Genomic DNA, 12,635 nt, shown 5'->3' with positions numbered 1-12,635 from the left:
TATGTCCTGGGTACTGCTGCTGCCCCTTTCCCCTTTCTCTCCCATGCCTTCCCATACTTTCTGCTTGCCTCTGGTAATGCCTGGACCCAGCTGCTCAAGGGTTCACCCAGTGTCCATCCACTGACCAGGCTACTCCCCTTGGAGCAGCAGCAGCTTCTGCCTGTTCAGCAGAGGAGGGACCATGGAGGAGCCCAGCTGGTCCATGCAATCCCATCTGATCATGCAGATGTCCTTGTGGCAGGCTCACTTCTCTGAGCAGGCAATATTTTAAGAAGAGAAGACAACAACATGAAGTGCCTCGTGACTGCACCACCACCTCCTCCCTCCTCAAACCTGGCTAAGATTCCTGACTAATTTGGTTTCATTCTTTGAGGTAAAATGGTTGCTCTGCACCCTTGTCATTGAAAAGGGTGATCTCAGTTTAGTTTACCCTCAAACCCCATTCCCAAGCTGGACATATCAATGTTAGGGTTTATCAGAGGACAGTGACTCTGGCTTTTGACAGCCTTGAGGATTTCAGCCTGAGGTTTCATTGCAAACTAGAACTGAATTAAACCTTCTGGGATGTTTTTACTAAAATGGGAGTGTGTGCATGTATACCACATTCTTTGTATGAGGAGAGGATTACTGAGGTCACTAGAGCCCTCAGGGCTTGCTCTAACTTTATTTGCAGGCAGAATTCTCCATCCCAGATGAGACCAACCCTGGCCTTCAGGCTGGACTCAGCAGCCCTGGTAGTACACTATCAGTCTATCAAACTCTCTTCCCATCTCACCCTCCCAACAGAGTTTTTGTGGAAACAATTACATGTCTATGAAATTACATAATTTGCCAAACATGTCACTTCAGAAATGTTTTCTCAAGAACTTCACCAGTACTTCTGAGGCTCCTAACAACTGTAATAAACATATTAACTTGACAGATGCTGAGCAGGAAATTCCCATCACCCCTTGGAAACGGGGAAACTTCACATGGTGCTTTTACCAAGCAGCATAACACAAGAGCACCCTGACATCACTGAAAAAGCATAAAAAATGGCAGCTGTCTCAGCTGGGTCAGAGAAGTGCAGCTTTCCAAGCAGGAAGATGTGCTAAACTGAGGAGAAGACAGGAGAAATTGAGGAAATTAATGAATTTGCCATGTGAGTTTGAGCAGACTGTTAAGTATGTAATGTCTGTCTGGCCTGGAAGCAGACCTGAAACCAAGTCTGAAACTATTTTGCTTTCAGGCATACATAAAGAAGATAACCCAGTGGAAATAGCAGTTTATAAAGCTCCCCTTTGAGTGTCCACGACCAGTGTTTTCCCCACGTCATATTTTCTACTTTGCAGAATTAAAGTGATGACAAGAAACAAAATCCTATAAATAAAATTGACTTCTGCAAAGCAAAGATTCAGAAAGTCAAAGTAGTCCATCGAGTACGAAGCACTAAAATGCAGATTTCCCAAAGCAAAAGAAAAATCCCTCTACTGGTGAAAACATTTTTCTCCAGGTCAGCAGTTGAAAGGAGACTTTGCAAGTGGGTATTTTTATTTCGGATCATAACTCCACGAATGCAAAGTTGTCTTTTTTAGCTTAAAAACTAAAAACATCAATGGAGAGACAATGAAGTACAAAGAGAAGCAGATGGTACTGCAGCAGCTTGGGTGAGCTGCTCCAGGCATAGCTGTAGCACTAACACATACATACCTGCCAGTAGTCCTATGAGAAGCATTACAACCCATCCTGACCAGGCATCCAGCAAACTCTTGATGAACTCCCATATGGATTCTTTACTTTTGCTTGTAATCTGAAATTAAACATACATATAGATGTGCTGCTGATTCAGGCTGACAGTTTTAGAGTACAATGTTTAAAATAATTAAACTCCTAGATGGTGCATACAATTTCTCTACTCTCTACTTCCTGCAGTCCCAATAATTTATTCTGAGATGCTCATCTGATCAAGTTGCAGCAGCCCTTTCATATTTACAAACTCAGGACATCCCACGTCCATGTATTTAAAAGTTCTCCTCAAGTGATGCAACAAGGTAGGAAGCAATAACTTTGGAAAAACACTTATTTTTGTCACTACCAGGATGGCTGTAAGCCAGGGACTGTGATGCATCAAAGCCTGACACCGTCACCTTGCGATGGCGGTCGGTGTCACGCGATTTCTCCCGCAGCCAGTCGATGGTATGGAAATCTTCGTAAGTTCCAACATCGGGGAAAGGCTCATCCAGAAAATCCATCAGGTTGCCCGAACCATTCATGTCTCCTGCATTGACCATATTAGGATCTGTACACAGAAGAAAAGCAAACTTGTCAATGAATTCATGCAGCTTTGTCAGGCATTTCAGAACCAAGTTTTCTGAAATACCTCCACGAGCCCGGAAGTCAAGACAGCATGAACAGTAGTCCTGGGGGGCACACACAAACTCTTCATATTTGCTTTAAGAAAGCAGGGGGGAGAAATATCCACCACATATCCTACTAAAGCATGAGAGGAAATAAAAGACACCTGTCCCCAGACTACAACAAACAGTTACCAGAGGCATTTGATGGGAATTTGGATGAAGGCATGTAGGAATATGAGAATATAAGAAGAATGAAATATATATGAAATACAAGAAGAAGGGGGACATATACAGACCTTAAGGGTTGTATAGAACAGATCCTGCAGAGCCGGTAGCTCCTTGACTGACACAAGGTAACTTTTGCTGGTCACTGATGAGGCCAGCAGGGCACCAACGACTGCCACCCACTTTGTTCCACCAGGTATAAAAATGGGAATTTCACAAGAATTTAGATCTTTGAAACTGTGAGGAAATTTCCCAACTCTAATTGGAACAGGCAAAAATGTAGCAGATAAGCTTTTAGTGGACTGTCCATAAACCCTGATACCCTGCTCAGCCCTCTTTCTTCTTTCTTCCCCCCTCCCCATTTTCAACTGTTTTATTTGAAACCTCACCATGTAATTTTTTGCCTTAGTGGTGTCTTTAGCAATGTAATAAGTATGAACACTCAGCTTTGTCAGTCTCTGCTCTCCATGAGAGGGATTTTGGATGACACAGACAGTGTTCTGAGCACAAGCAGCTGAGAAAAGCATTATCTTACAGGCAACCAGCAGATCACCATTACACCATTAATAGAAACCCTTTTAAACACGGAAATCAAGTGATCTCCCAGAACCATGGCATGTTTGTCTGAAAGAGAACCAAGCAAGTGAATCACAGCCTGGGGAAGGAAACTCAATGCAGAGCAGGTGTCCTAGGCAGCGCTGCAGAGCACAAATAAGCTGCCACAAGATGGGGATGATTTGAAAAGCAGAAGTTAAGAGGAGTGACAATTGAGAACAGTGATACTTCGCCATGCAGGTGAGAGCACGATCCCACATTTGCTAAGTGAAATGAAGATCTGAAGCTGGGATGACGAGGCTGACAACAGGAGCTGAAGTTGCAAGGGGACCTTGAGCTCAGTGTCTTTTAAGAGGACTGGAAGGGGAAGCTGAAATGAGGTGAAAGGATTAGACAATGCTATTACTTCATAACATTGTGATGTTCTGCAGATCATTTACTTCACCCTATTCTTCCCATACAGCAAACAAGGACCTGTAAAAAACATGCAGCTCAGACTGTCTGCCTGCAAAAGGCAGCACCCTCTGCTAAATAAACAAACTTCTGGAAACTCTTGCACTGAAAGCATTGCCAAGTTTTCCTTCATATCACAAGAAAATTACCCAACATGCTAGTTATATCATGTAAAAAATAGCTTTTTAAGTATGTTGTCGATGCCCAGCACATGACAGTATTGTGACGGATAATACCAGGCCAGACCACAAGTATGTAGGATAATTACAATCTCAGTCTGAATCTACCCCAAAAATACGTGCTACACAACATGTCCAAGGAGAGAAAAAATGTGCTAGAGACCACAGGGCCACAGAAGATGAAGAAAACAAACAAACTTTGAACTCAAAGTAGCATACCAGTACCTGGAAATTGCAGTGAACTGGATGACTGCCAGCCTTAAAAGTTCACTTCAGGTACTACACTTTTGAAAGCAGAGACATGATATCAGATTATGCAAAAAACCTAGCTACAGCACTTTGAACTGAGTACTACAGAGTTTCCATCTTATATCTTATTACTGAGCACCATAAGTATCCCTTTCTTTCTCTTTATTTTGCATTTATTTCTCTCACCTTACTTTGGCATCTGTAATAATTTGCAAGGTTTATGTCAGGATGAGCTAATTTGCCCTCCTAGTGAAGCTTGCAGATGCTTTCAGTTCTGCCAGCAGAACTGGAGCCTTACACCAATCAGTCAGTGACAGATATTTCCACACACATAAATTAAGGGCAAATTAACTTCATCCAAACATGAATTGTAGCCAGGAGTACCGCAGCAATACACTCCAATGATGGCAAAAGCACGAACAGCCATGGTGCTGGTTGTCTCATCTAGCATGAGAAATCTGCACTATACTCTGGACACTAAAACCTAACCTCCTTTCACAGCTGATGACAGGAAATTAACTATTTACATCAGAATGAGAGTGATTACTTCCCAGAAGTGATAATTTCTGTTTATTGATCACAAAGAGCTGTCAGAGGTAGACATCTTCACCTGACCTAATGAGTGTAACACTAACACTTCAAAAGAAAACGTTGCAGAATTACAAATGCAGCTTCTCACACCTGAACATCTAAGAGATTTGGATGCTCTGACAGAGCTTATTGTATACACTGAAAGGTGTTGAGTCTTGCTGAGGAATTGTCTAACATACATATTTTGTCCCTTTGTTGTTCCATGCCTTAGACTTCCTTGCTGTCCTTTCCACTACTTTTGCAGATGCTGATGCAACATAATTTGTGCAAGGGCTGTTTCCTGCTTAGTCCCCATATTCTCTTCCTAATAATTTCTGGCACTCCACCAGCTTTTCCTAGGGCAGACATCCAACACTGAGCAGTCTGCTGTGACTCCCTGAGAGACAGTGGCCAGTCTGGAGCCCATCATTCTGTAATCTCTTGGGGTCATTTTCCCCTTTGATTTGCCTTTCTCCACTTTGAATTCCATCAGCCATTTTATTCCCTACAATGCAGCAGAGAGCCTTAACAGCGAGCACTCATTTTTACTAACTAGCTTACTACCTACAACTGAATGCTTGTGTCAATATGCTGCTTTAATAATTGCAAACAGGTTCTTTCTAGAAACTGAACTAGAAAAAAAAGAAACCTGACTGAACCACCTATCTCTGGAACTCACAGGGTTCTGGTTAGCAGACTTCCCTGGATTTAGAGCCATACCAGACCAGTGCGATCCTGTAGACACAGCAAAGTCCTGGCAGGGACTGAGTCACAAATCAAGAGAGGTCACAATGCCAGACTGACAATTGTGCCTCCTGATGGAGGCTCTCCTGGCTGCCACATAACCCTAGACATCTTCCAGAAATCTTGGGCCAGATCAATCTGGTGGTCAGTTCCTGATCTCCCAAGCCAAGCTTGGTGCACAGTATTTTGAAGCCAGAAAGAGTTACCCTACAAATGTCAGAGGAGTTGCATGAGAGCAAGCTGGCAGTCAAGGTCCAAATATTAGCCTGTGAAGCTTTATGGCTGCAGGAAACCAGATAATTTTTAAGCACGTAAGGGAAGCAAAGAAGAGATTCATGCAAGCAAACTACAGAAGCCAGGGTGCAAACACAGGAAGCTGCTGATGGACCAGGACACACCAACAAGCTCAGCCAGTACTACACAGACACCAGATCTCATTATATTTACTCACTTTTTATTATTTTCTGAAGAACCAAAAGGGAATAGTATTATTGTATTCAGGGTCACATTTTTTCTGCAAGTCTCACAGCGAGTAAACTCATCACGTGACTTTGATCAGCTTGGAGCTAAGTTTTATAGAAGAGCGATAAATCATATTTACAGTGAAAATGCTGACAAACTCTCAGCTTTAGAGCACTGTTACAGCACGTGCAAATGTAAAAGCCACAGACAGAAGAGCTCTATCAGTGAACTGACATTCTAGGTAGTATGCTGACTGATCAGATATGAAATGTATTTGACATGGCAAGCACAGACCAAAACATCCCATCGTTCAAAGAGGCTGAAAAGTATACTGATGGAAAACAACTAGCTGAACAGTCATCAAAGGAAAAGTCTTGGCCCTGGCCTATTGCTCCTAGATGCTAGTTCCATGCTATGTTCTCCTCATCCTGTTTTCTGTTTTAATTGGATACATTGCACTGAGGCAGGCAGTATGATTTTTAATGCAATTCCAACAAGTTTCAAGTTACTTTCAACAGATCACAGTTACTGAATTACTTCAACACTTCAAATGTTTCTAGCAGACAAACAAACGTTCACCTACACTCTTTGCTGTTTTCCTTGAAGTGGGGGGTTGCTACGTGAAACACGACAGGATGCAGGCAGCAAATGCCTCTCCTGTGGTATAAAGAATAAGTGAACCTGGCAAGAGGCTAGGAGAAGAAAGCAGAAGCCTAAATGCCAGTTTAGTTTGCAAGTTTCTCAATTCACATTTGGAGTACCTTTTTCAGGGTGTCCAAAGCATCACCTGTTCCATGTTTTACAAATGTGCCATGCGATAGCCAACACACCAAAGGAGAACACGGTGTGTCTCAGGGCTTTTCTATGCTCTAGTACCAACACACTTACAGTGATAAAACAGAGGAGATACTACTCCAGACACAAAGTTTTTGAATCATGACTCCATCGTAGTTGAGCCCACCACTGACCTGAACGGTTGGTCAGATGAGCTGTGCTCATGTGGCGTGACATGACAGCAGTTACTGCAAAAATGAAGGAGCATGGGGGCTGTGAAAATCCCTGGGATTTATTTTCTACAGCAGTATAGTAGTACTAAACACATATTTATTTTCTATAGTAGTAGTATGGCCATCATCACCAGACCCCTTTGCACTGACAGATGGTTTGCCACTCTGTGCCCCAAATACTTGCATTGGCTGTTCCAAGGACCAAGCATGGTGCCCCGGCCTCAGGCCATTACCTGATCAAGGTGATCTGTCAAGCAAACGCACCTCCTCCCGAGAGCTGGGTGCTCTCCCAGCATCCATCTGTCCCCACTCCCAAGGAATTTAGACCCAGTCACAGAGATGGACCCAGAGCACTCTCCTCACAGGGCCTGAATCCAGGCAAACAGGTCAGTGCTGCCAGCAGAGTGAGCTGAATCACAGAATCATGGAATGGTTCGGGTTGGAAGAGTCAGTGTGCAGAAAGAGGCCTAAGAGGGTAAGGCTGAGGCAGAAAGTTCCTAGAGCCGAGCACGGTTACACCACAGGTCTTCAGCACCACCTGGCCAGAGAAAATGGGCCTGACAGCTGAGGAGGCAGCAAGCAAGATTATTTAACAGGGTCACCATGAAAGACATGAATGAAAAGTACAGGGAGATGATTAGGGGTGTGTGTCTTTTGGGGAGGGGTAAGAGACTGAGGTCTGCTTAGCCTAGAGCCAGGAAGGCCAAGGTGGTGTGGATGGAATTCCCCTTCCACCACCTGCCATGCAGAAGATGATTTAGAAATGGCAACATGATATCACACAGGATATAGGAGACAGGTAAACAGTTATCAAACATCCTTCTCAACAAGAAGTAAGATGCTGTTTGGTGATTTTGCAAGGAAGAAGTCCTCAGCAAAAGCAAGTAGACTGAATCCCCAGCAAGTTAAATGGGTGATTTTCTATAGGTTGAAAAATATCCACATGCAATTTAAGATTATTCAACTTAGAAGCTTCAGATTGAACAAGCCAAACAAGTTATTGACCTTCTGTCTTAATGATGAAGTTTATAAAAAGGTGTTAGAATGGCCTTGAATCAGAGTAATCAAGTTCAGACTCCTGGAAAAAGTTGGAAATGCTGGACCCACTTACAGACCTTTTTTGGAAACAATATGGGAAAAAATTTTCCCTGTAAATTGAGAAAATACAGAGGAAAGACAAGATATTAAAATTGGTAAATGCCTTTCCTACAATTCAAGGACTAATTGCCCAGCCTCCAGATACAAGCAAATAGCCCTCCAAACCCTCAGTCTCTCAGCACGCTAGCACGGGCAGGCTGCAGTATCAGAAACAGTACAGTAAAATATTGCAGCCTTTTATTGTATGGCCCCACCACCACATATTATGGAGTTTCCAGCTATGATAATGTGGTCAAGTTAAATACAGTCACATCTTTGATGTGCAGCTTTACCCTGAATAACCTCTAAGGAAAACATTATGAAGCCACAGCAGAGCTCAAAAAACGCAGGGCACCAGATCACAGTGGAGAGGACCTGGGAGAGAAGGGAAAGGCAGGAGGGAACATTTGGGATAAATGGCAGAAAACTGAGGGACTGCTCTGACCAAACCCCAGGGGCCTTCAGCTGCCCCTCCTCAGCCAGCACACATGCTCACGGGGTGAGAGCAGCGCTGGCCAGGAGCACAGGCGGAGGGAGGCACGGGGTGACACAGGGCACACAGGGCACGCCGGGAGCTGATACCCAACCAACAGGGCTTCCCACCCTCCCATCACAGCCAGACTCCCTCTTCTCCTTTTCTCCTCCTGGGAGGCATTCTCTTCCTCTGAGGGGTAAAACACACCCCAGCATTCTGCTCCCTGCTCCCTCCCATGATGACTCTCCCTTTAGAAACGAACTTCTTTTGGTATGAAATATCATGTGCCTGCTCCCCGTTCAAGTTTGCTTCGAAAGTCTGAGCCAAATTAGTTCAGCTGCTGAGTTATGTCAGGAAGGCAAGGGGAAATAAAAATCCCAGCTCTGTTCCTGCAAGCTCCAAATGGAATTTTTGCCAAAATTGGCTCTGTATAAAAAAATGTTAAACTTACATCTCTGTTTCCAGTGAGTCTTAAAGGTCCCTCCAATAAATTTACTTGTTAAGTGCAAATGTTGAGGCTGTGAAAAAAGCAGGAGGGAAGCGTCACTGCCTCTGGAACATCCATCTGCACTTTTGAAACTGAGCTGAAACGTCTCTGTTAAAGGATGCTCCTCTGCTAACAGGCCAGAAGTTTGGGCAGATGAGCCCCATGAACTGTATCAACCCTACACCCCATTATTTCTTGAAGGAAACAAGATTTGATTAGGTAAAACTCTGAAAGCCTTCAACCTCTGGGTAAGAAACTACATTTCAGGAGACAGGACATCCTGGAAACCAGTCCTAACAGTGTAGGGGCATGTATGGTTTCTATTCTTGGTTTCCCTCAAGTCCTCTTCCTCACAAAAAAAGAGGGTAAATTTCCTTTCTGAACCCATGGCTTTTACTGCCGCAGAGCTTTAAGTCACATCTGAAGAGTCAGGGGTGCTACAGAGTTTTCCTCCTCATGCCACATACAGCTGAGCAGATTTGGGGTTCCAGTGCTCCTCTTTTCCTCTTCATTCAGAAAATTTTAAGATTAAGGGGGAAAAACAGGTTTGGAACTGGGGAAAAAAAAAAGCAAGTTAATTCAGAGAGAGCAGAGTTGCACTGTCAGAAGGGAAGTGGCTTGGTATACAGTTACTCCTAAACAGCTCTCTCCTGAAATGGGATGTTCAATGGCACTCAATGTACCTCTTGCTGAAAACCCTTTTAAGCCTTCAGCTTGAAATAAAGCTGACAAACCCACACTGGAAAAGCCATTAATCTGGTTCTACCATGTCACTTCTCGTGATCTGAGCAGAGGTTGTGAGTCATTTTCACAAAGGAGGGCAATGTGTTTTGGTTCCCAGGGCACTGGTTTGCACTGCTGTGTTTGATGCCAATGGGCTGCACAGCTATAGAGAAGTTACTTCATCCCGCTGAGAGGAAGCTCCTGCTTCTGCAACATGGGGAAACCCCTCCCTTGGGGTGATGCTTAAGAGCAAAATGTTAAAAGTGCTTTAGGAGTAGCAGCCTAGTGTAACCCTGCCAGAGTCTCTCTTTTGACATTAATAATCGTGTGAGATTTTTTGGTTCTGCTGGGCTAGAGATGAAGAAAGCTGAAAAAACCCAACACCTGGTGTGTATGTACACACACACACAAGAAGTGAATTAAGACTCCTTCTCTACAACCTGATCCCATTTCACTAAGAGGAAAAATTAACACACACACACCCTTGTTGGGCACCCTGCAAGCTGCAGTGTGATGGCAAAAGCAATCAGGAAAAGGACCGGTACCTCCGGGCATCACACCACTTTTGAGGGTTGAGCACGATGCTGAGCCAGGATGAACAGGAGCTGTTCAGGCCCGGAGAGGCTCCCGCCACACACCACCAGCCTCCAACACAAGCAAGATGGCTCTGCACTGTGGAGGAGACTGGGTGCTGGGAGCATCCCCTTTCCCCCTGCTATAGCACCTGGCCACAGTCACGATCCAGCTCACTTTCCCCTTCAGGGCAGCAAACAACTTCACAAAGAAGCAGTTCCCAGCCCTGGGAGGTTACAGCACTCCCAAGGAGCCTGTTTGGTTCAGGCAAAGAGGAATTTCTCTAACCCAGGGTCAGTGCTCCCCATCTCCTTCTCCTCTGGTCCCTGCTGAAAAGCAACCAGCCACTCTTTGAAAAGGTACAACCTTCGTAAGAGAGGTCCCGATGTGCACAGGGGCTGAGCACCCCTGCAGCCACGTGTTGGAACCATTGCACGGCATCCCAGGGATGCTGCCAGGGAGAGCACCTTCCAGCTGGGGATGTCCCCAGGGTCCCCCTTTTATACTAAGTAATTCTTAGAGCACTCAAGTCCTTAATTTCCAAAGGCTCCCAGCACACACATCAGGCTGGTGCCTTGTCTTCTTGCACAGAAGATGTCTGACTCAAACTGAGAGAGCAGGAGAACCACTGCCCGGCACATTTTTCCACAGGGCACTTCCATATGCTCCGGAGTAGGGGGGGAACCCATCACCCTTGTAGAACCCAAGCGTGGCAGCCCTGCTGTGCTCCTTGCATGGGCAAAGAGCCAAGTCTCAGAGTGCCTGGTGAGCAAGGGCACAGCTTGGCTCACAGCCAGTGCTGGAGAGAACCAAGCCAGCCTTGACTCCAGGGGAAATCAAGGAGAAGAAATCCAGCATTGGCACCAACAGGATGCAATCTCCCCCCCGCCCCCATCACCTCATGCAGCAACAGGTTTGTATTTCTATCACTTCAGAGGCTCAGTCTTGAAAAAACAGGAGCAGTTCTGCTGGAGAAAAATAAAATTGAAATTTATTTTTCTTTCAGTTTGGAACAACCACCATCTTTTTGTACTTCAGTAATTCATTATCTACTTTCCCCTCCCACACACCTTATTTTCTGATCCTGACACAACTGCAGACCTGATCACTGGAAACCAGAATTCACCCCTCACTAGGATGTACAATCTACTGCAGCACAGGAGATCCAAAACATTCCCCCTTAAGGTATGGGTGAGCACACAGATTCTAGGCCTGCCAAATTTTCAGATTTTTCCAACAGTGGGAAAAAAATTATTTGAACAAAGAACAGGATTTGGAAGAATAAAAAAATTCTTCCTGTAGACCAGAAGTAAAAAGTCACCTGACTCTGCCTGATGAAGCTGCAGCTGAGTCATCCTCTGTTCTCTGGCAAAGGCATAGAATTATTTATCACAATTGTTAAAAATATAGAGATATAATTTTCTTTTCTGACTAGTATAAGCTCAAAAATTGTTTTTCACATTGTAACATTTGCATTACAATAAAGTAAAAAAAATTTAAAATTTTAAAACCCTAAAATGTATTTGAAAAGCTATACAGAAAAAAAGCCCCACAGGAGAGTCACCATTTTTTCCCTTTACAGATCTATGCTCATGTATTTGTACAGAGCACCTAATTAAACACCCACACCAGGAACACAGACTCTGGACTTTGCTTCCATAAATATCAAGTCAAAAAGCACAATTTACTGCAGATTTTTCAGCCTTCTGGTGATCAGCATTTTACAAGAAAGCAAAAATACGCTTGTCATCTCCTATGCTCCTTCTGGAAAAGGATTTTTCACGTTTATATAGGACAAGGAAAAACCGACCTTTTACTACAGCAAATTATGCAGGAAACCTGTCAGACTAGGTGCTTTGAAACCACATCAGCAAAAATTAACAATAAAGGAAAAGCCTCTTTCCCCAAATACACATCGTAACCCCTCGAGCAAGTTAATCCTCATTCCTTTATAAGCTTAGACACAACAGCAACTTCCTTTAAGCACCCAGGAAAAAAAGGCAGGGGATGCAAGCAAAACACTATTGCTGCTCTCTTTGCACGACTGAATGATGATGGCTGCTCACGTAAATACAGAATTCCGCAGACACCCGAAGGAGCCATTGGAAAATACAGGGAACAAAGGGCCTTCTTTAGCTATAAAGCTCCATCTGGCAGCATTTCTACTGGAGATGTCAGCCGGCAGATCAGCACAGAGCCAGCAGGCAGCCTCTGCACCTGCAAACCCTCTGCTTGCACAGAAAATGTGCCGCTTTATTTGCCAGCAGAAATCCTGCCCGACGGAACTGGAGCTCTAGGACTGCAGCACAAGAGCAAACGGCAAATGATTTTTCGAAGAATTATGTTGCTTACCTGCAATGCAACATCATTTAGCCCAATCCCAATGATTTTAATAGCATCCTTCCTTGGGTGGTATGGCTGCACCAGCAGCGATGTCATGGGGAGGAAGCAGTAACAATC

At 44.3% G+C, this 12,635-nt stretch overlaps 1 protein-coding gene across 3 annotated transcripts in view; it reads right to left on the bottom strand.

The window, feature by feature from the left end:
• Positions 1–12,635, bottom strand: part of CLCN4 (chloride voltage-gated channel 4) — a 41,604-nt gene extending 28,969 nt beyond the window's left edge. The window contains exons 1-4 of one of the 3 annotated variants that reach the window (XM_010394379.4): positions 12,528–12,632; positions 11,074–11,143; positions 2,127–2,278; positions 1,690–1,789 (exon numbers count right to left, since the gene is read on the bottom strand). In XM_010394379.4, coding sequence (XP_010392681.1) covers positions 1,690–1,789; positions 2,127–2,270 — 244 coding nt within the window. In that variant the 5' untranslated portion in view covers positions 2,271–2,278; positions 11,074–11,143; positions 12,528–12,632. Of the gene's footprint in view, positions 1–1,689; positions 1,790–2,126; positions 2,279–11,073; positions 11,144–12,527 lie in introns of all 3 variants that reach the window. The other 2 variants (XM_010394381.4, XM_010394378.4) reach the window with 2 other exon arrangements.

Source organism: Corvus cornix, chromosome 1, assembly GCF_000738735.6.
Source record: "Corvus cornix cornix isolate S_Up_H32 chromosome 1, ASM73873v5, whole genome shotgun sequence".
In the NCBI taxonomy this organism is placed as follows: Eukaryota; Metazoa; Chordata; class Aves; order Passeriformes; family Corvidae; genus Corvus; species Corvus cornix.
The sequence above is the reverse complement of the archived record's forward strand: the minus strand, read 5'-3'. Positions and strand labels throughout refer to the sequence as shown.